This window comes from Eleutherodactylus coqui, chromosome 9, assembly GCF_035609145.1.
Source record: "Eleutherodactylus coqui strain aEleCoq1 chromosome 9, aEleCoq1.hap1, whole genome shotgun sequence".
NCBI lineage: Eukaryota > Metazoa > Chordata > Amphibia > Anura > Eleutherodactylidae > Eleutherodactylus > Eleutherodactylus coqui.
The window spans coordinates 168,380,903-168,404,708 of record NC_089845.1 but is presented as its reverse complement, the minus strand read 5'-3'; the positions used below and the strand labels follow the sequence as shown (position 1 = coordinate 168,404,708).

The 23,806-nt window shown below is 47.0% G+C and overlaps 2 protein-coding genes across 3 annotated transcripts in view; one reads left to right on the top strand and one right to left on the bottom strand.

Moving 5' to 3' along the window:
* TG (thyroglobulin) overlaps positions 1-23,806 on the top strand; it is a 218,158-nt gene that overhangs the window by 123,583 nt on the left and 70,769 nt on the right. Inside the window, exons 39-43 of the mRNA XM_066578917.1 lie at positions 1,922-2,086; positions 5,311-5,512; positions 7,090-7,183; positions 8,083-8,242; positions 11,514-11,707. Coding sequence (XP_066435014.1) covers positions 1,922-2,086; positions 5,311-5,512; positions 7,090-7,183; positions 8,083-8,242; positions 11,514-11,707 — 815 coding nt within the window. The remainder of the gene's footprint in view (positions 1-1,921; positions 2,087-5,310; positions 5,513-7,089; positions 7,184-8,082; positions 8,243-11,513; positions 11,708-23,806) is intronic.
* Positions 14,729-23,806, bottom strand: part of SLA (Src like adaptor) — a 30,349-nt gene continuing 21,271 nt past the window's right edge. Inside the window, exons 5-8 of one of the 2 annotated variants that reach the window (XM_066578772.1) lie at positions 23,149-23,252; positions 20,906-21,037; positions 15,788-15,920; positions 14,729-15,663 (exon numbers count right to left, since the gene is read on the bottom strand). In XM_066578772.1, coding sequence (XP_066434869.1) covers positions 15,435-15,663; positions 15,788-15,920; positions 20,906-21,037; positions 23,149-23,252 — 598 coding nt within the window. In that variant the 3' untranslated portion in view covers positions 14,729-15,434. The remainder of the gene's footprint in view (positions 15,664-15,787; positions 15,921-20,905; positions 21,038-23,148; positions 23,253-23,806) is intronic. The other variant, XM_066578774.1, reaches the window with a different exon arrangement.

Genomic DNA, 23,806 nt, shown 5'->3' with positions numbered 1-23,806 from the left:
AGGCCCCTGCAGCGTGAAGGGCCCAGCTGAGGTCCCACCCCTTTTCCTGACCTATCACAGGACTCCTCCCCTCAGTGACACTTCAGCTTACATTCCTGCTCCACTAGGGGGCGGTGTGGTCCTCTCTGCTCTCTGTATATGTGTGTCCAGAGCCCTGCAGTTATGACTGAGGGACTTTATGGATAAAACATGAGCCTACTGTGTGAGGTGAATCTAGGCAAGGGTTGGGGTACTAATGTGGGTACCTCTCCTATTGGGGCTACTACTGAGGACACCATTACTACAGGGGCAACTGTTACTATTGTGGTCACTACTGGGGGCACCATTACTACTGGATGCACTATTACTATTGGGTCCTTTGCTGGGGCCACAACTACTTTTGGGGTGACTACTGGGGCCACAATCTATTATTGTGGGAACTACTCAGGGCACCATTACGACTGGGGCACTATTACTATCTGGTTCACTATTGGGGGCACCATTAGTACTGGCAACTCTTACTATTGCGTCTACTACTGGGACTACTATTATTATTGGGATGACTACTGGGGGCACCATTGCCACTGTGGACATTATTAGTATTGGGGAACTGTTACTATTAGGGCCACTACTGGGAGCACTGTTATTACTGGGGCCACTGTTTCTATTGGGGCCACTGTTGGGTCCATCTTTATTTTTGGAGACACTACTGGAGGCAGTATTACTACTACGGATACTATTGAAGTTACTATTACTCTTGGGGGCACCAATACTATTGTGGCCACTATTGGAGGCACTATTACTATTGGAGCCACTATTGGGAGAAGTACTATTGGCACCAGTACTGTGGTCACCTTTACTATTGGGGGCACTTTTATTTTTGGGGCCAGTACTCGGGCACCATTACTACTGGAGCACTATTACTATTAGGGCCATTACTGGAGGCACAATTATTAGTTGCGGCCGCTAGAATAGCGAAGGTATAAGCATACATCAGGATAGGCCACACCCCTAAACCAAACCCTCTTTTATATTGGCTCGTATTTTTTGTAACAGAGGTGGCACCTCTGCTTAGTGTTGACTCCTTGGCATGAGCACCCACCGCAACCGGCAAGGGAAACTCTTGTACTTGGACATGCTGATGCTTGACAAACTTTATTGTAGGCAACATATGAACAGGGCGGATTTAGGCCCCCTGCACACGGGTACATCTGAATTACAGAATCCGCAGCAGGCGTCTGCAGCAAATACTCTCCCATAGCATGCCATGGCAAAGTGATTCTTTCTGCACACGAGCGGAAAGCAATTGCGATTTCCGTTCGTGGGGAAAAAAATCGCCGCAAGCTCCATTCTACTGTGGTGTCCGCACGGACAGCTTCCATGGAAGTCAATGGAAGCTGTCCCACCCCAGGCCCTTCTGAGCAGCAACGCAGGAAAATCTGTACTGTGCATGTGTGACGGCCGGACAATCCGCAGTAGAGATAAAAAACAAGTTGACCGGTCCGTGGGCTCACCGGCTGCGGTCAGGGCCAGAGGGTGCAGCCAGAATCCGGACGTGCTGCGTGCAGGCAACCTTAGGCCCACAAATGTCTCATGTTTTGGGAAAGAACGGTTCAAAACAGCCCCCTTCACCGGCCATTTACACAATACCGCCTCAGGGTTAACCGAGCAGTTAGTATTTGCACAGGCCCACCATTTTGGGTCACTTGCTTTGGGTCAGAAGGGTCTGGGTGCACAACAGGCTCGTACAAGTACCTATACGTTATGTTACAAGATGGACAGACAGTAACTGAATAGTGCCCCCCCCCCTCTTACAACTGCACTGGGGGGGCGGAGACAAAGTCCAAAACTGCAGCAAATTCTTGACTCTAGGAATGGCTGGACTGTCCAGAATATTACTGTATTGTGGGCGCGTAACGTATTTTATGTGCTTCCTCCTCAGAATGTGACCGCGCCGCGTCCTGCGTGACCACAGCGATCAGTGTTCAGCAAACAGCCATAAAATGTACATTTTACCCAGAAACCCAGACCTGCCACTACAGTCTCCGAGGGCCTCGCTGTCAGCTGCTGGTCAGAGAATCGGCAACAGTCATCTACAGGAAGAGAGGTACCGTAAAGAACGAACCCACCTCCGTGAGGTCCCGGTGAGACGTGGAATGACGTGGGCATCCCATATGCACAGGAGGGCCTTGCTATAGGGTGGTAGCACTGCCAGCTGTCATCTGTACAGCCTGGGCCTTTCGGGTATTCCTGTTTTAGGCATTTATGGCATTGCCACCCCGGGACCCTCTAGAGAATGGGGATCTGGGGAATCAATGCTTGCGCTCCTGTGTGGTCCTCTATGAGTGTTCTAGTGTCGAGCGCTACTCAACAGAATCCCGGTTGTTGTGGGACCTTGGCCTTCTGGGCATTTAGGGCATTTCCTGTGCATGTACCACAGATGCTACAGATACTTTTAGGGAGTGGGCACAACCTGACCATCATACAACGTGTGGCTGCACAAGAAGCATCACATGCATGAATATCAAGGCACCGTTAGAAGAAAGAGCACATGCAAAAATGTAACGGCCACCAGAAGCCATGAAAGAGTTAAATGTATAGTCTTTTTTAATCCATAAGGCCTCATGCTCACGGGGTTAAAATCTGCAGCATTTTACACGCATGGGGATCCGCGCCCGATAGGGATGCATTGGACACCCGCAGGTAGTTTAATACCTGCGGATGTCATTTTTCCCGTTAGGCACGGATCTGCGTGCGGGAAAAAATCTGGACATGCTGCATTTTCGTGCGGGTCTCCCGCAGGCTTCTATTGAAGCCTATGGAAGCCGTCCGGATCCGCGGGAGACCCGCGCCTGAATTAAGACTCACCTCCTCCGGACGATGCGGTTCTTCCCTTCTTCGTGGCTGGATTTTCTTTCTTCGGCCCGGCGCATGTGCCAGGCGCATGTGCACGGCACGCTGCTGGCGTGCCGAGCACATCCGTCGGGCCGAAGAAAGTAGATCCGGCCGCGAAGAAGGGAAGAACTGCATCGTCCGGAGCAGGTCAGTTTATTCTGATTTTTAGGCCTCATGTCCGCGGGGCAGGAGGGACCCCTATGGATTCTACATATAGAATCCGCGGCGGGCCTGATTTTCCCCGTGGACATGAGGCCTTAGTCTATGTTCGTAGAGTTTATGTTTGGCCTTACGGGTACTCGACTGATACATTGTATCCACTGTTGTTGTGGGGAGCAGGTGTTTCATGCGTTCTGCTCCCTACGCTGTGCCTTCCGCCTGTTACATTGTATCCACTGTTGTTGTGGGGAGCAGGTGTTTCATGCGTTCTGCTCCCTACGCTGTGCCTTCCGCCTGATACATTGTATCCACTGTTGTTGTGGGGAGCAGGTGTTTCATGCGTTCTGCTCCCTATGCTGTGCCTTCCGCCTGTTACATTGTATCCACTGTTGTTGTGGGGAGCAGGTGTTTCATGCGTTCTGCTCCCTACGCTGTGCCTTCCGCCTGTTACATTGTATCCACTGTTGTTGTGGGGAGCAGGTGTTTCTCCCTGAAATGAGCTGTTGGTGATCTGGGGTTGCAAATTGGACAACTTCCTCGGCTCAACTTCTCTTATTTAACATTGCAGTATATGTTAGGACTATTTTGCAACTGAATTGGTGTAATATGTGTGAATTATATGACAGTATTATTTGGGCTCTTTAAAGGGGCAGTCTGGTTTTAATCTATCGATGGTCATCAGTAGTAGATTGGCTAGGGTCCATTGCCAAGGGCCACTGCCAATCAGCTATTCAGAGGGCTTTTGCTCTTGTGCACTGAAGTGAATTCTGCAGGAAGTAGACAGCTCCATTCTCACTGTAGTGGCCAGGCTTGGTATTGTAGGCTTTGAAATGAATGGGAACTTTGCTTGCAATACCAAGCCTGGCCAATTCAGTGAGAACAGAGCCATCCGCTTCCTGCAGAAATCAGCTCAGTGCACAAGCACACCAGCCTGGCAGGCAGCTAATCAGCAGGGGGTGGCAGGCAGCAAAGCCCGACAAATCTACTACTGATGACCTGTCCTGAGGATAGGCCAACAATAGTTTACAACTAGACAACCCCTTCAAGGGAGTATTATTTGGATGCTCAAATTGGAAAAGGCATTGCCGTCAGCTCACCAGCCAGTGTTGTACTGAATATTCGGAAAGGAGATCCACCCAAAACACGGAGAAGCAAAAGGAGGCCAGGCGGGTTCCTAGGGAAGAGACTAGAACAATCGCAGATTCCTGCAGTCTAGGAATATAAAAAATAGACATTTATTTGACCATTTTTAAAAGTATGTGGCGCACGACCCAATTCACACCCAAGTCCAGCGTGTTTGGTACATAGACTCTTACTCATGCCATACTGCCACTGAATAAGGGCTCCTACCCACTAGCGATATTCTTTCCTGCGATACGACAGCGAGTGAAAACACATGATTACGGAACCGATGATTTTCAATGGTTTATACTCATTTCTGATTTTTACTTCTTAGTGTTGTAGCGCAGAGAAAAAATCTGCAATATCGCTCAGTGTTTTCAATGGGGCCAGCGTAGATCCCGTGTGACCTCCGGTTACATGGGGATCCCGTGTGACCTCCGGTTACATGGGGATCCCGTGTGACCTCCGGTTACATGGGGATCCCGTGCGACCTCCGGTTACATGGGGATCCCGTGCGACCTCCGGTTACATGGGGATCCCGTGCGACCTCCGGTTACATGGGGATCCCGTGCGACCTCCGGATACATGTGGATCCCGTGCGACCTCCGGTTACATGTGGATCCCGTGCGACCTCCGGTTACATGTGGATCCCGTGCGACCTCCGGTTACATGTGGATCCCGTTTGACCTCCGGTTACATGTGGATCCCGTCTGACCTCCGTTTACATGTGGATCCCGTCTGACCTCCGTTTACATGTGGATCCCGTCTGACCTCCGTTTACATGTGGATCCCGTTTGACCTCCGGTTACATGTGGATCCCGTTTGACCTCCGGTTACATGTGGATCCCGTCTGACCTCCGGATACATGTGGATCCCGTCTGACCTCCAGTTACATGTGGATCCCGTTTGACCTCCGGTTACATGTTGATCCCGTTTGACCTCTGGATACATGTGGATCCCGTCTGACCTCCGGTTACATGTGGATCCCGTTTGACCTCTGGTTACATGTGGATCCCGTCTGACATAATAAATAGTTGGGGGGGTGTCGGGTTATAGATTTGGGTCCTGGACCGGAACGTTCCATGATTTGGGATTTCAACAAGGTTGTCTCAGCCGTGACTGGCAGTTAGTGATTTATGGGTTCCATTCTTGCAGCTCCGGCGCGGCCGACGACCTCGTTGACCATTTCACAAGGCAACATTGTGGGCAAACCGGGATCCATATCCATTGGCTCCGATGTGAAGAACGTGAACCAGTTCCTGGGCGTACCGTACGCAGTGCCACCCACTGGCGAGAGCCGTTTCCGCCCCCCTCAGCCGTATACCTGGACTGGCACATGGAACGCCACCTTCATCAGGTAGATGCAGCTTGTGGAGTCGCGGCGGCTCTTGATTCGCAGACGTTTGAGTGACACAAGTTGAGGATATCGTCATACTGGAAATAATCTGTGGTTGATTTCACCGTAACTAAATTAAGAGGGTGGCTTCCTGTTCTGCGGTGCGTCCCCAACCGCTGAGCTGCCAAGCCTCGGTGCCGCGCACAAGTGATTCAGGTCCAGACGGGTCCACAGAAAATCATCCGTGATCTGGGAAAGTGGGGTGACAGGGCCGCCACTTCTCAGGGGGATCGTCACCCGCGTTACTGCTGAATTACATAGCGATCGCACCCTGCAGTGCTGCAGACCGGCAGATGGGGGGGCTCATCTCTAGGAAAGCTGCGCAGCATGCGGCGATACGGAAGCCGTTTTATATTCTTGATGTGTGGACTCCTCCCACAACCGAATGCCCTTCAGAAAACATGGCGGCTGTCAGATTTCATGTTGCAGAATGTTTTTGAAAGCTTTAACCCCTTAATGACACAGACATTTTTTTTCTTTGTTTCTCCTCCCACTTAAAAAAAAAGTGACAATAAAAATTTACGGAGCTTTTTTGCTGCACTAAAAATAAATTTTTTGCCGCCGTCTTTCCACCGCCATAAGTTTTTTATTTCTCTGCTGACACAGTTGCGCGAGGGCTGTTTTATTTTTTTTGCGGAACGTCCTGTAGTTTCTAATGGTAAGTTGGTAACATTTTGGAGTGCAGGAGACTTTTTGTTTACCTTTTACTACATTTTTTTCTAGGAGATGGGAAGACCAAAAAAGAGCAAGTCTGGCGCTGTGAATTCCTTTATTTCTGCCGACGTTCACCATGTAGGATAAATAATGCGTTACTTTGACTTTTACGGATGCAGCGATACCAAATATTTTTTTGCCATTGTAGTTTTGATTTTTTAATTATAAGTATGGGAACGCTGGGGGGTGGGGGGTTGGGGTCTCAGCAGCCCTGAGTGGCCCCGCCACGCTACGCAGCCACCTTCTTTCTGGCTCTGTATGCCTCTCTTGTACTTCATATGTTTGATATCCTGGATGAAGTCTCCCCATCTCTGCAGGGAGACCTCCCACCAAGAGGCAGTGGCCTTTCCTTCATCACCCTGTAGATCGCTGTTTTCTGCATGCTTCCCCTCAGTTCCTGTGTCAGCGTTGTGTGATCACCGAGGACCTCATCATGTTCAGTACGAGTCGTGCAGAATGTCCACGTGAAGCAGAAATATTCTGTGTGGATCTGAATATCCTGCAGATTCTGACAGTAAATTGCATTATTTGAGATGCTAAGATTGAAACCTGCGGTAAATCTGCGCCATTTTGTCTCTTACCCCGGAATATTCTGCACGAAACTCATGAATATTCCGTATGAAATTCTGCGCCCAAATCCGCTCGTCTGAATGCAGATTTTGATGTGGAATTGTCGGCAGATTTCTGTTCCGGGACAAAGACAAGCGTGGAGACAGAATGGAAGGCGGAGAGCTGCAAGACGAAACGAGTGGGAGATCATATAAAGGCAGGACTGGTACGGACATCTACCTGCTGCTGTAACTAGTGTCTCTTGTTTGCTCTAGGCCCAGCTGCCTGCAGCCCGGGGACGGGAAGGCTCAGTACTCGTCCGTCAGCGAGGACTGCTTGTACCTCAACCTGTTTGTCCCACAACATTCTGTAAGTATTCACACCCACAATATGCACTGGAGGACCAGGCGACTCTGTGCAATCAGTGGACGGCCCTTTAATCTCAATGGGAATCATGTAATACTTAATTTCTCCTCTGGGGGCGCTGCAGGAAAATCAAAATGGTGTTGCCCAACCAGAAGGACAACCTGTAATCAGCTTCCAACAAAAGGACTTATCCAATGTGAACAACCCCTCTAAGGGAAGGCAGAAGTGATAGTGTGTAATGGCCAGAGCAGGGTCTGAAGGGGCGGAGCATGACACAGGGCTTAAAAAAAACCAATGAGAGCCCTTGTATCATGCCCCACCCCCGAGGACCTGCAGGAGCCATTACACATTAGTTCAGCCCAAAGTATTGTATCCTTCTGTGTGGTGTAAAGGTATGACCCCACGATGCGGTAAATGCAAGTGGCTGAAACCCCGCCCACCCACAGCGGCCAACGGCTGCGCGATCCTTCTAATATTGTTGGCAAGATCGTGTGGCTATGGATTGCCACAAGTGGGCAGGTTTCAGCCTAAAGCAGTTACCGCACCATGGATACAAGGGTAACAAACCTTCAGCTGTGAGAAGTATCAGGTTTAGATGGGTTTTCAGCTATTGTATGTGAATAAGAATGTTCCCATTCACAGAAGGCAAGCAGTGATTTTGAAAAAGAGTTAAAACCCAAAGAAAGGGGTCCCGTATTGTTTGTGGGGCACTTGAGAGGGTTTATCAACCCACCTTGTGTGTTTAGACTTGTTTTAGCGGGGGATCATGGTAAATGGGGGCTTGTTACAGATTTTGGGGTCCAGCGCTTCGACTTCCCTACTTCTAGCAGTTTTGCATTGCTGTACACAATCCTCGTCCTCCGACAATCACCCCCATCATCCTTCTCTTTCTATGTCCTCAGAGGATCGGCTCTCCAGTTCTGCTGTATTTCCACAACAGTCCCAAAGACTACGCCGAAAATGGGCAGACGTTTGTGGACGGCTCTTACCTGGCAGCCGTGGGGGACGTGGTGGTGGTCACTGCTGGCTACAGAGTTGGAGTGTTTGGCTTTCTGAGCACAGGTAAGTGTGTCCGGCCTTCATGTGACCATGATATTACAGCTGGCACAACCCCGGAAACGCCTCACTGTTCGCACTGAATGCCGCACATCCGTAATGCAGAGCAGATGAGATCTTCTAAGGCTTCGCAGAGGATTTCCTGCAGTGGAAAATACGCTGCAAATTTTGGTTCCAAGCTGCAGGTAACATGCAGATTTTATTGCAGGTTGTATTATGGATGGAGTGACCCGCTGCTGGTTTATAATCTGCACTGCATATCACTTTACCGTGCAGATTTTGCCAGCGCCGTGTGAGCAGGATTACTCAACATCGTCTTCACTTCACTGCTGTAATCCGTTAATTCTGCTACGCAAGATCCTCTTATCGCCGCATGTAAATGCGCCTCAGGCTGCACTCATGTACAGGAAATCTGCTGCCGCTCTGCGCCAAAATCCGCATGTAAGGCTTCGTTCACACACAGGATTTTTGCTATGAAATAGATTTCATCGTCAAATTCTACGGCAAATCCACGAGCCGTTATCCTCAGTGGGAATCCGCGCGGCAGTCGGGATGTCGCTTCTTGATGTGGATTCCATGCCAGGATTCCGCACGCAGATTTGCCCATCGCTTAATCCATGTGCCGCTCTCCCATCCTGCATCCGTGTAGCCGCAGAACAAACCTCTAGCCGAGCTGCAGATCTTTGTTGTGGCTTTTAGAGGCGGAACAATCCCATGTGGGTGCCGTGTCCCGTAGGGTCACCCTGGACACATGGCATACACTTAGGAGCTAGGAGGGCAAGATGCTGCCTTGTCACGGCGGCACTTACCATGCTCCCTCCTGGAGGGACACGCGCAGCCAAGGCTAGGGCAGCGCTGAGCCTCTTCCGGATACCCCCGGCATGGGGATGCCCAATAAACAGGGTAACAGGTGTAGAAGGATTTGTCACAGGTGATGCCACCGTTTCGATACACATTTCAGCATGACCATCGGCGGGGGAAAAAAATGATCCACAGACAGTTTAAGTACCTCAGGTCCCCGGGAAGTTCAGGGCCTGGAATGACTTTTACATGCAAAGGTATACTTTGAAGAAGAGACAGAGCAGGCAAAAAAAGGCAGAATTGAGACCCGGGAGGAGACACAGGATGACACCAGTCCTGCAGGCCAAGTTATCTCTCAGGAACCGATCCTGGAAGGGGATTATTCCAGAGGAGGAACAGGGTAGGGTCTCTCCACAGACCCAGTCAGACAAGTACCTTCACTCAGCGAGACTCAGACTTCAGGACACTTGAGAGTGAAAAATGACTATAGAGTCCCAGACTTCAGGACACGCGGGTGTGCAGCAGACAATTCAGCACCTCTGCACTAGGCCCTGACAGATTGGACTGGCTCTCTGCTCCCTCTCTCTCTTTGGGGCTCACTTACAATCCATGCAGCTCCTTGCACTTGGGAAATCTCTCCTCTTCTTCCATCTTCAACCCATAAGGGCTGAAGGTGCCCCCATGTGCCTTTTTCTCTCTGGTAGGACTCCAGATGGAAGACCTCTTCCTGCTCTCAAGCACTCACAATTATTCCCTCTCTCATACCATGTGATAGGATAGAAATTGTTACATTTACATGTAGACATTAACCCTTCACACGCTGCAGCTGTGCAATACAACAGCATGACAAGACATTTTGCACGGTGCATCAACACAAGACATCACATGTATGACATTATGGAGGGGGCCAGGAAAGCTTTACTGGGCCACTACATGGGTCCCGCAGCGGAGTTGACATATATGTTGCAGATTTATAATTTGTTTGCTGCAGATCTGAGTGCTTGTTTCATCCTCTGCAAAATCCGCAGCCCAATGTAGCTTTGAAACGCGTCTACTGATGCTGGATTATAATAAAACAGAGGGTTGCGCCAACACTCTCAGGTGTTCGCGCTTCTCTAAGAGGTTGCGCTTTATGTTCAACTTTTAACCACCAATTGAATGTGTCAGTATATGTGGCACTCTGCCCCATCAGTTGGCGCGGTTCCTTGGCAACAGGCTAATTCCGTGTGCGGAATTCTGAATTGGGAAAAATAGTTTTTTTCCACTTTGGAAATCTGCATGTAGATTTTACCTGTTGATGGGGCTCAATCCAAGCACAGACGTCAGAAAGCCTTGGATGTTTGGTGGTGCTCACAGTAAGAAAAAATTTGGACTCAATTCTGCTGCGTGAGCCTTCCCCGTAGCGCTGCGTAAGCCTTCCCCGTAGTGCGGCCCGAGCCTTCCCCGTAGCGGGGCCCGAGCCTTCCCCGTAGCGGGGCCCGAGCCTACCCCGTAGCGGGGCCCGAGCCTACCCCGTAGCGGGGCCCGAGCCTTCCCCGTAGCGGGGCCCGAGCCTTCCCCGTAGCGGTGCCCGGGCCTTCCCCGCAGCGGGGCCCGAGCCTACCCCGCAGCGGGGCCCGAGCCTACCCCGTAGCGCGGCCCGAGCCTACCCCTTAGCGCGGCCCGAGCCTACCCCGTAGCGCGGCCCGAGCCTACCCCGTAGCGCGGCCCGAGCCTACCCCGTAGCGGGGCCCGAGGCTACCCCGTAGCGCGGCCCGAGGCTACCCCGTAGCGCGGCCCGAGCCTACCCCGTAGCGCGGCCCGAGCCTACCCCGTAGCGCTGCGGATTTTCAGTGTAGAAATTCGGTACAGAAAATCTGAAGCAAATTCTTCGGGCCTGAGCGCGGCCTTACGGCGTCATTCACCAACCCTCAGTGGGTATTTACACGGGGACATTCCTTTTTGATTGCCATATGGATGGAACTCACATGGGAGAAGCAGCCGTTCATGTGATTGGCTTCTCTTTTTTCCCTTAGACTGATGGTTCGGGTTTAAAAATTGATGCGTGTGCGAGTCTCGGAGAATAGGACATGTAATGTGTGACGTCCCGCACACTGCGCAGCGCACGATGGAGCGTCACACACAAGAGTCCCGGGCACAACTTGCATCGCCCGTGTAAATGCAGCCTTATGAGACCTCAGTCAGACAACAATTTGGCGCAACTTCTGTCAGCCTAGTAGAAATGGATGGAGAGCCCATTAGTTGGTGACCAAGTGGTAAATGGAGGTCATTCCCTTTAAAGAAAATCCAGGTTCACTGTCCCTTTAAATTACGTCCCCAGATAAGAAACAACATTTTTAGAGAAAAGTCCTTATTAAGGTAAATGCTGAAAATATTAGTGAAATATTCCACAACTATCGTGCAGATTGTCTGGCGCTGGACGGTGCGGAGCGTGTGCTTCCTGTTAGCGGGTTGTAATCAGACGTGTCTGTTGCAGGTAACGCGGTGCCAAGTGGGAACTGGGGCCTTCTCGACCAGACCGCAGCCCTGAAATGGGTCCAGGAAAATATTGCTTACTTTGGAGGTGACCCCGAGCAGATCAGTATTATCGCCGACCGAGCGGGCGCCGACCTCGCCAGCATTCACTTATTGTTCCCGGAGACCCAGCCTGTTAAGAGAGCCGCGCTGATGGTAAGTCCCAACTGGCTGCGTGACGATTACTGTATGGTAAAACGACTTGATCTTGGCATTAGTGGAATGTGATCTACTGGATTACCTCATTTTATGGATTACTGACGTCTGTAGAATGGTACATAACGCTAATCTGTAGGGACACGGGCGCTGGATCATGTCTAGGATGGACATGTTGGTTGATGATGTGTTCTGGATTATAGGACGTCACGTTACCCCTCACACTCTTACTCATCACACTGTTACTCATCACACTGTTACTCATCACACTGTTACTCATCACACTGTTACCCCTCACACTCTTACTCATCACACTGTTACTCATCACACTGTTACTCATCACACTGTTACTCATCACACTGTTACCCCTCACACTCTTACTCATCACACTGTTACTCATCACACTGTTACTCATCACACTCTTACTCATCACACTGTTACTCATCACACTCTTACTCATCACACTCTTACTCATCACACTCTTACTCATCACACTCTTACTCATCACACTCTTACTCATCACACTGTTACTCATCACACTCTTACTCATCACACTCTTACTCATCACACTCTTACTCATCACACTCTTACTCATCACACTGTTACTCATCACACTGTTACTCATCACACTCTTACTCATCACACTCTTACTCATCACACTGTTACCCCTCACACTCTTACTCATCACACTCTTACTCATCACACTCTTACTCATCACACCATTGCCCGCCACACTGTTACCCGCCACACTGTTACCCGCCACACTTGCTTGTCTCCAGTTTCCAACTCCCAGTAGACAATCTAATCTGGTACAAGTGTTCAGTTTAGCGCAAAAGTTGCAATAAAATGTCCGTCTCCTACATGTAACGCTCCAGCCAAGAGCACACATCTCATGGAGGCAGACTATAATGCTGCTATAGGGGGCCCCAGTTCAGCTCGGTCCCAATGGCAATATTAGCAAACGGAGGGTTATGTATAGTATGATGAGGATGAGGATAGGCAGCAAGCCTAGAGCTTTTATGCTGCCTGAGGCAAATTCTAAAATTGCGCCTTCCCCCCCCCGCCCCTAACCCCCATGCAAATAAAAGAAAAAATTACAGGCAATGAAATACACGAGATAGCCAACACTTATTTGAACTATTGAGGCTTGTCTGAAGTGTCAGAGTAATAATCACCTCAATAGTAATAGTGACCCCTTTAATGACCCCAGTAGTATTAGTGACCTCCATTAGTGGCTCCAGTAGTAATGGTGACCCCCATAGTGACCCAGCAGTAGTAACCCGCATAGTAGCCCCACAATTAATAGTGTTCCGTAATGGATCTCCAGCCAGGCAGCAACCCGACAAGCATTTCACTCAGTCCATCTGTAGCTCTGGCTGGCACTGCTGTCATCAGTCTGTGTCCCCTCTGCCCGGCGTTTGCATTGCTTACAGGAGGTTATCTTTGTGCAGGAATGCGGAGGCCTGGTGGAGAGGTTAGGGATGGAAGACTGATGACAGTACGGCCGCCCCTCTGAGGTCCCGACTCCGGTCGCCTCACGGTAGAGCGTCCCGCCACCCCTCTGAGGTCCTGGATCCGGTCACCTCACGGTAGAGTGCCCCACCACCCCTCTGAGGTCCTGGATCCGGTCACCTCACGGTAGAGCATCCCGCCGCCCCTCTGAGGTCCTGGATCCGGTCACCTCACGGTAGAGCGCCCCGCCACCCCTCTGAGGTCTTGGATCCGGTCACCTCACGGTAGAGTGCCCCCCCCCCTCTGAGGTCCTGGATCCGGTCACCTCACGGTACAGCGTCCCGCCACTCCTCTGAGGTCCTGGATCTGGTCACCTCACGGTACTGCACCCCACCGCCCCTCTGAGCTCCTGGATCCGGTCACCTCATGGTGGGGCGCCACACCGCTCCTCTGAGGTCCTGAATCCAGTCACCTCACGGTAGGGCACCCCACTACCCCTCTGAGCTCCTGGATCCGGTGACCTTACGGTAGGGCGTCCATGACGGGGGCAGTTTTTACTGCTGACTACTAGATTAAGAGATTTTGGATAACAGATTCTTTATTTCTATGTACAGAATAACATTTCATAAAATACAAAGATTCCAAGCAATTTACAGTTCATATCCTCACATTGTGGCCGGGCGGATGGGTCATTGGCTCCGACTCTACAATTATATATAGGCATAGCAGGCACTTGCCGAAACATTGAACATTCTGCAGATTGGCGCTCATTTTAATGAATAATTACTATTGTTTTCTGCTAATTACTGATTATTTATGTATCAAAATGACTGTAAGGGCTAAATGAAAGATGAAGGTACCGTAACTGGTCATTCTCCCCAATTCTGACTGGTGATAGTACATTTTGGTGCTGACCCATGCCCCCACACCGGGCCCATCAGGAACAATACAGCGCCATGCTGGTTCTTGCCTCCTTTGTGAGAAAAAAAGGTGGTACGATTCTTGAGATGGCCATGGACGTGAGGTTCTGGCATGTCTATGGGTGTCTATGTTATGCAACTAGTCTGACTGTCTCCAGTATTTACCTCTAATGGAAATTGGTAATTAGAAATGTTTGTGTTTAAGCCCATCCAACCCCCGGGCCCCACAGTCGTCTGGCAGTTCGGGATCTATACAATCCATTTCCATTTAGCCATGTGGGCAGGTAATGGGACTTGGAGAAATTACAGCTAAGCTATGTCTATGGCTGCATTCACACGAACGTATATCAGCTCAGTTTTCACGCCGAGCCGATATACGTCGTCCTCATCTGCAGGGGGGGGGGGAGGATGGAAGAGCCGGGAGCAGTGCTCTGAGCTCCCGCCCCCTCTCTGCCTCCTCTCCGCCCCTTCTGCACTATTTGCAATGGGGAGAGGCGGGGCAGGGGCGGGGCTAATTCAACAGAACTTAGCCCCGCCCCATCCCACCTCCTTTCATTGCAAATAGTGCAGAGGGGTGGAGAGGAGGCAGAGAGGGGGAGGGAGCTCAGGTCCTGCTCCTGGCTCTTCCATCCTCCCCCCCCCTGCAGAGGAGAGCGACGTATATCGGCTTGGCGTGAAAACCGAGCCGATATACGTTCGTGGGAATGCAGCCTATGGTTCGGGTTTTGGAATATTCTAAAACCCACAGTTGGGTCCCCTTAAAAAGTAACCTTTACTGATATGTAGTAAAATATATTGTGGTAGCAATGAATGAAAAAGATCAGAGTCTCAATATAGTGTGAGTGACTGTAATACAATAGACAACCGCTAAGAGTAACAATATCCTGACTTTCTCAAGAAAGACCCCTGCGTGGGTTGAAACGTTGTCTGTGTGCTATGGAGTAAATAAAGAGGCATCAGTCGGATGCACTTTTATTGAAAACACTCTCATTACTGCTCACTGGTTCCTTAATTTGCGTCCAGCGCCATGCTCTGTCTCCATCTTTCTACCAGGTGTACGTGGGAGGACAGGTCCGCCATAGTTAGGATCACTGATATCTGGGGTATATAACAGCTCTCCCAGAGAGCATTTTACACGATGCAGCAGTGCTTTGCCGGGATCTTGTGCGGCCGCTTTGATTGACGTTGATGAAGTTTGGGGGCTCGGCTGGATAGTGTAACTTTGTGGAATGGGTTTGTCCTGGTTGGGGCAGTGCCATAGTGAGTACCAGTGACAGGCGGCACTAGCTGAGGGTCCAGAACTCTCGAGTGCATGTGAAGAGCAGAATCCACCAAGAGTATGATGCACAATCCTCTCATCTGTAATCCTCCGTGTAACTCGAACGATCGGAAATGACGCTCTGCCTAGAAAAGATGCAGCTCTTCCGATTCTGCCTCCCGCGGTTTTCATCGCTTCCAACACTGAAACGGTTGTCTTCTCCCGCCAAGGACAGATAGGAGGCGATGCTCTGTCTCAGCCCGTAGCTGAGGAAGGAGTCGTCGGTTTCCACAGAATTTTCCGGTTCTTCTGCCATCAATGACATCCTGAAAGAAGAAATGACCACGTCAGTCAATATATAGAATATATCACAGGCAGATGTAGCAGAGCTGAGTTTGTGATTTTGCACAAATGTACTAGTGATTCTTACAGGGACCGATGAGTATTTACCTCTTCGTACTCTTCCAGTTAAATGGCTTCTTTCTTCTCATCACCGGAACTTCGTGTCCTGCATCTGGGATGTTCACAGACAGTTGTGTGAGGCACGGAGTAGTGAGAACGCAGCACAGGCCGTCGGCACTCTCTGAGCAGAACACAAACATTCATTGCTATAAAACGATATAGATCCTTCTTCCCAACTGTAGAGGGCAGTATTGGGGCTCAGTCACACGGGCGTTTGTAACCGGCGTTTTTCCGCACGTCCAAAAATTCGCCCTAGGTAGAACCAATGCTTTTCAATAGCAGCGGTCACATGTGCGAATTTTACATGTGGAAAAACGCCTACGGTGAAAATGATGGGACAGCGGTTCGCAGAACGCATGTAACTGCGGCAAACCGGTGTCCTGTGTATGTGGAACCCCTGGATGCTGTCGCATTGATGGGTTTCACCTTGCGCTCAATGGGGCCGGCGGCTGCAGCGCCAACCCCACTGAGAACATACAGTGAAGATGGCGATCCTCTGCCACAGCTGTCACAGAGGAGAAAGATGTTCTCCCATTGAATTCAATGGAGTCGGCAATACAGCCAGCTCTATTGAAAGCAATGGGCTGCCGGCCAGCGCTGCAGTGATTTTCGGGGAAGGGCTTCAAATATAAGCCCTTCCCTGAAAGCCATCCTAAAAACGTGTAAAAGAGAAAAAAAAATGTATACTCACCTCTCTGCAGCTCCTGGGACTCAGCCGCGTCCAGACGGCTCTTCTCCTGCATTGCTTTGAGGAGTATTCATCAGGCGGGGATTTAAAATCCCCGCCTGCTGAAAGGGCTGCTTCTGATTGGCTGAGCACTGTAACTAATCAGAGGCAGCTCTCAGCTATTGAATGACAGCTGGGATTTTCCTCTGATTGGTCCCTGCACTCAGCCAATCAGAGACAGCAGTCACCCATTCATGAATTCATGCTGTCAGTGTCCAGTGACAATGGGACTCCCCGCGGAGATGAAGTAATCCTCTATCACAGCTGTAGCATAGGATCACGATGTTCTCTGTATGTCAATGGGGCTGCCGCAGCTACCGCCAGCCCCATTGGCCACAGGTGAAACCCCTGGATGTGAAAGCATCTAGGGGCTTCACATCTAAGGAATCCCCTGCTGCAGCTGTCACAGCCACAGCAGGGGATAGCGGGCAGAGGTCTTTTTAAACTGATAAATGCTGCTAGCAGCATCTTTTCCACCATGATGCCCGCTTCCATCACAAGTTTTGAATGCATAACTGATGTGTTCCAAAATTTGCGTGTCAAAACGCTCATGTGACTGAGGCCTTATAGTAGTTATATTCTTGTACATAGGAGCAGTATTATAGTAGTTATATTCTTGTACATAGGGGCAGTATTATAGTAGTTATATTCTTGTACATAGTAGGCAGTATTATAGTAGTTATATTCTTGTACATAGGGGGCAGTATTATAGTAGTTATATTCTTGTACATAGGGAGCAGTATTATAGTAGTTATATTCTTGTACATAGGGGGCAGTATTATAGTAGTTATATTCTTGTACATAGAGGGCAGTATTATAGTAGTTATATTCTTGTACATAGGAGGCAGTATTATAGTAGTTATATTCTTGTACATAGGGGACAGTATTATAGTAGTTATATTCTTGTACATAGGGGGCAGTATTATAGTAGTTATATTCTTGTACATAGGGGGGGGTAATATTATAGTAGTTATATTCTTGTACATAGGAGCAGTATTATAGTAGTTATATTCTTGTACATAGGGGGCAGTATTATAGTAGTTATATTCTTGTACATAGAAGCAGTATTATAGTAGTTATATTCTTGTACATAGGAGCAGTATTATAGTAGTTATATTCTTGTACATAGGGTGCAGTATTATAGTAGTTATATTCTTGTACATAGGGGGCAGTTTTATAGTAGTTATATTCTTGTACATAGGGGGCAGTATTATAGTAGTTATATTCTTGTACATAGGGAAGCAGTATTATGGTAGTTATATTCTTGTACATAGGGGGCAGTATTATAGTAGTAATATTCTTGTACATAGGAGGCAGAATTATACTAGTTATATTCTTGTACATAGGAGGCAGTATTACAGTAGCTATATACTTGTACATATGGGGCAGTATTATAGTAGTTATATTCTTGTACATAGGGGCAGTATTATAGTAGTAATATTCTTGTACATAGGAGGCAGAATTATAGTAGTTATATTCTTGTACATAGGAGGCAGTATTACAGTAGCTATATACTTGTACAAATGGGGCAGTATTATAGTAGTTATATTCTTGTACATAGGGGGCAGTATTATAGTAGTTATATTCTTGTACATAGGAGGCAGTATTACAGTAGCTATATACTTGTACATATGGGGCAGTATTATAGTAGTTATATTCTTGTACATAGGGGCAGTATTATAGTAGTTATATTCTTGTACATAGGGGGCAGTATTATAGTAGTTATATTCTTGTACATAGGGGGCAGTATTATAATAGTTATATTCTTGTACATAGGGGGCAGTATTATAGTAGTTATATTCTTGTACATAGGGGGCAGTATTATAGTAGTTACATTCTTGTACATAGGGGGCAGTATTATAGTAGGTATATTTTTGTACATAGGGGGCAGTATTATAGTAGTTATATTCCTTTACATAGGGGGCAGTATTATAGTAGTTATATTCTTGTACATAGGGGGCAGTATTATAGTAGGTATATTCTTGTATATAGGGGGCAGTATGATAGTAGTTATATTCTTGTACATAGGAGCAGTATTATAGTAGTTATATTCTTGTACATAGGGGGCAGTATTATAGTAGTTATATTCTTGTACATAGGAGCAGTATTATAGTAGTTATATTCTTGTACATAGGGGGCAGTATTATAGTAGTTATATTCTTGTACATAGGAGCAGTATTATAGTAGTTATATTCTTGTACATAGGGGGCAGTATTATAGTAGTTATATTCCTTTACATAGGATGCATTATTGTAGTAGTTATATTCTTGTACATAGGAGACAGTATTATAGTAGTTATATTCTTGTACATAGGAGCAGTATTATAGTAGTTATATTCTTGTACATAGGGGGCAGTATTATAGTAGGTATATTCTTGTATATAGGGGGCAGTATTATAGTAGTTATATTCTTGTACATAGGAGCAGTATTATAGTAGTTATATTCTTGTACATAGGGGGCAGTATTATAGTAGTTATATTCTTGTACATAGAGGGCAGTATTATAGCAGTTATATTCTTGTACATAGGGGACAGTATTATAGTAGTTATATTCTTGTACATAGGGGGCAGTATTATAGTGGTTATATTCTTGTACATAGGGGGCAGTATTATAGAAGTTATATTCTTGTACATAGGGGGCAGTATTAGAGTAGTTATATTCTTGTACATAGGAGGCAGTATTATAGTAGTTATATTCTTGTACATAGGGGGCAGTAGTATAGTAGTTATATTCTTGTACATAGGAGCAGTATTATAGTAGTTATATTCTTGTACATAGGGGGCAGTATTAGAGTAGTTATATTCTTGTACATATGAGGCAGTATTATAGTAGGTATATTCTTGTATATAGGGGGCAGTATTATAGTAGTTATATTCTTGTACATAGGAGCAGTATTATAGTAGTTATATTCTTGTACATAGGGGGCAGTATTATAGTAGTTATATTCTTGTACATAGCAGGCAGTATTATAGTAGTTATATTCTTGTACATAGGGGGCAGTATTATAGTAGTTATATTCTTGTACATAGGAGGCAGTATTATAGTAGTTACATTCTTGTACATAGGGAGCAGTATTATAGTAGTTATATTCTTGTACATAGGAGCAGTATTATAGTAGTTATATTCTTGTACATAGGAGCAGTATTATAGTAGTTATATTCTTGTACATAGGGGGCAGTATTATAGTAGTTATATTCTTGTACATAGGGAGCAGTATTATAGTAGTTATATTCTTGTACATAGGGGGCAGTATTATAGTAGTTATATTCTTGTACATAGGGAGCAGTGTTATAGTAGTTATATTCTTGTACATAGGAGCAGTATTATAGTAGTTATATTCTTGTACATAGGGGGCAGTATTATAGTAGTTATATTCTTGTACATAGGGAGCAGTATTATAGTAGTTATATTCTTGTACATAGAGGGCAGTATTATAGTAGTTATATTCTTGTACATAGGGAGCAGTATTATAGTAGTTATATTGTTGTACATAGGGGGCAGTATTATAGTAGTTATATTCTTGTACATAGGGGGCAGTATTATAGTAGTTATATTCTTGTACATAGGGAGCAGTATTATAGTAGTTATATTGTTGTACATAGGGGGCAGTATTATAGTAGTTATATTCTTGTACATAGGGAGCAGTATTATAGTAGTTATATTCTTGTACATAGGGAGCAGTATTATAGTAGTTATATTCTTGTACATAGAGGGCAGTATTATAGTAGTTATATTCTTGTACATAGGGAGCAGTATTATAGTAGTTATATTGTTGTACATAGGGGGCAGTATTATAGTAGTTATATTCTTGTACATAGGGGGCAGTATTATAGTAGTTATATTCTTGTACATAGGGAGCAGTATTATAGTAGTTATATTGTTGTACATAGGGGGCAGTATTATAGTAGTTATATTCTTGTACATAGGGAGCAGTATTATAGTAGTTATATTCTTGTACATAGGGAGCAGTATTATAGTAGTTATATTCTTGTACATAGAGGGCAGTATTATAGTAGTTATATTCTTGTACATAGGGAGCAGTATTATAGTAGTTATATTGTTGTACATAGGGGGCAGTATTATAGTAGTTATATTCTTGTACATAGGGAGCAGTATTATAGTAGTTATATTGTTGTACATAGGGGGCAGTATTATAGTAGTTATATTCTTGTACATAGGAGCAGTATTATAGTAGTTATATTCTTGTACATAGGGAGCAGTATTATAGTAGTTTTATTCTTGTACATAGGGGGCAGTATTATAGTAATTATATTCTTGTACATAGGGGGCAGTATTATAGTAGCTATTTTGTAAATAGGCGGCAGTATTGTAATGAATCATATTCTGGTACTCATGGTGTATTTTATACTGTTGCTCACCTGAATAGTGATTTACAAGGTACTCCAGACACTGGAAGGTCAGCCTTGGAGAGATATAATACCAGTTGTTTGGTAATCGATAGATTCTATAATGCTTCACTTGTCTATGTTTGACAGATAAGGAATAGGATCCTGTAAATAAGGAAGATACAAAATGATATTATTAGTATATCGCTCGGTTTGATTATCACACTGCGCTGCCCGCTGAAGTAATTGGAAGTAATTAAATACATTAGAATCTGTGAAGACAAACCCGCTCACATGACGTCTCACTATTTTTGGTGTTGCAGACACTGAGTGCGGCGATGAGAATCATTTCATGTGGTTGGCGAAGGGGAGAGTCCGTTGACTACTGTGGTTTCTGAGGCCACCCTGAAAGTCATTCGAGCCCGTATGGGATGGTTTAAATTCATGACTTTTCGTATACCCTACATACATTACTAATTATATGTCTAACCCAAACCAGCAGCCACCGCTCATAGAGATCCCGTCAGCTGCAGGACTTCTGAGCTATAATAGTGCAATACACTAAAGGGCCTCTTTATTACAGACGCTGGTCCTCTCAATTGCTACTTCCCTGAATGGTAATTCTTCCCATGACCCTGGAGCATAAAATTATGTTTCCATTAATCAGTTTTAGTTTTAATCCACATTAGACGGGAGAATCCAGCGTTCGGAGCGACTTCCAACGTGGCCGGTCATCGGTGCTGGACTAGCCGGGGTCTCACCGCCAAACACGGGGGGTTCACATGTTACTGTGTGGTGAGTATGCAGAGAATGGCGTATTAAGAGCAAAACATCCAGTGAAAGGGGATCCTGTGGACGGAAACAACTCATCACTGAAAGGGGTCGGAGGAGGATGTCAGGAATCGTTCTGACCAACAGGCTGTCCAGTCAGCTGAATACAACGCTGGAGCTCCAACTAACGTGTCCGAACGCACAACTCGCCGTTCCTCCGCCCGGATGGTATAACATCGGACGACCAGTTCCAGCGTCATTGTGTCTAAGAGAAGCAGAAAGACTCCAGCGGGCAAAAGAGCGCAAAACTTGTATCACTGAGCAGCGGAAAATCATCTCCTGGTCAGATAGAGCCAGATTTCTGTGCTGATTGGAGGGCAGAATTTGGCGCGAGCAGCATGAATCGCTGACCCCTTCCTATCAGCCAGTCAGAACATGTCAGCACCACCATCTACTCGGCAGCACCTACAAGAAGCTTCCTGTCCGCAGGGGCGACATTCCTGCAAGACGATGTCTTCACCGAGTGGAATCTAAGCACGACTAATTGCTGCCATTCTGAAGGCTAAAGGAGTCCAGCGCTACTAGACGGGGGCTGATAAAGAGGGCATTCAGTGTATATCATCGGTGCAAGGGCATTAATAGAAGAGAGAGGGCGCCGTTGAAACATGCATTTTAGTGCCCCTTCCTGGTGTATATGCAGACCATCAGCCGGTTTGTTCATCTACCCCCCCTTTCCTTGGTGAACACAGAGGTAAGACTCCTCCCTCCAGCTCTTGATTGGTTGCTAGCCTCATAATTCAGTCGTCAATCAAGAGTTAAGGGGAGGAGTTAAGAATCGTCCAATGCAGAAACCCGGAAACTTCGTTAAATATAGACTGGCTGTATATCATCTGTATCTAATATCCATGCAGCACATAGCGAATCCATCAATGTCGTGGTAACGTTTGCAGCCACAGCGGCGAGGAAGGGCTGTTCGTCTGCCCGTTCAGCGTGTTTCCTGTGTTACTATTTCAGTAGCCATTTCTGGTGGTTTTGAAATATATGACTGCATAGTACAATTATCTAAGCACAATGTGGCAGTATTATACGGACAGCACTTTGACCCTCATGGGTGGGATTCCAATACTTAACGGTCATCAAAGACTTCATCTTGCCTTCTTGAGTTATTATAGGTGGACTATTGCTTTAACCCCTTCCAATCCAATTTGTATCCTGGTTTTCCTAGGGGGCTTACTCTTTTTCTGCTGTTATACAATGGCTCTATCTGCTGGCTAAAGCCAGTACTGCATGAGGTGATACATTGGATAGGCTCCGATAGCAGAGAGGCTGGCAATATAGAGTAAGAGAACCCCAACGGACGTCTTCCAACATCGGAGCTGTACAGCTTTAAATCATAATGTCTTCAGAGGTCAGACAGTGGATTGGAAAGAGTTAATGCTTAAAGGGCCAGTGTCAATCCAACCTTGACTGTGGCATCTTCAATCCTTTTATCTCCAGCTTTTTACCTTTTTTGGTTTCACTCTGTCTGACCATGAACGATCCCATCTTCATCTCTGGCAGCTGTAATAATTGTTCGGACTTCTCTCTGCCCACCCCATCAAAAAGCCAGCTGGAAAACAAAAATACCCAAAGGAAAATGAGACATCACAGTAGTTTCCTTAAAGAGTACCTGCACTTTCATGCCGGAGCGCTTGTAATCCATTGGCAGTTTTTGGCTCCTTCTAAAAGTTGAAGGTGGCCCCATATAGCGCTCTATAAGAACTATGGGGGGGGGGGGGGGCTGCCTTAAGCTTTTGGGAGGAGCCAAAAACTGCCACCAGCGCACAAGCGCTCCAGCGTGAAAGTGCAGGTACTCTTCAATGATCATTATTAGAAGGGAGGTAATCATGGGGGAACGCGGGGGAGGGGATTGTCAGGGGGCAGTGGAGGAGGGGATTCATGTTCATGTTTTAATTAAATGATGCAAATAACAATCTAATGTTTGAGGTGCTGCAGCTGCATCTGACTGGCAGGCGTACTGATTTCCGGTCTTCTCAGTTATCCCGCACAGGCGTCGTAACAAGCCCCGCCCCCGCCCCCGCCCGCCTGCGCTCCTCAACTCTCCGTTACTAGCTGTACCAGTCTTCTGACCTCGGATTCAGCTGGAGTAATGACCCTCAGGGC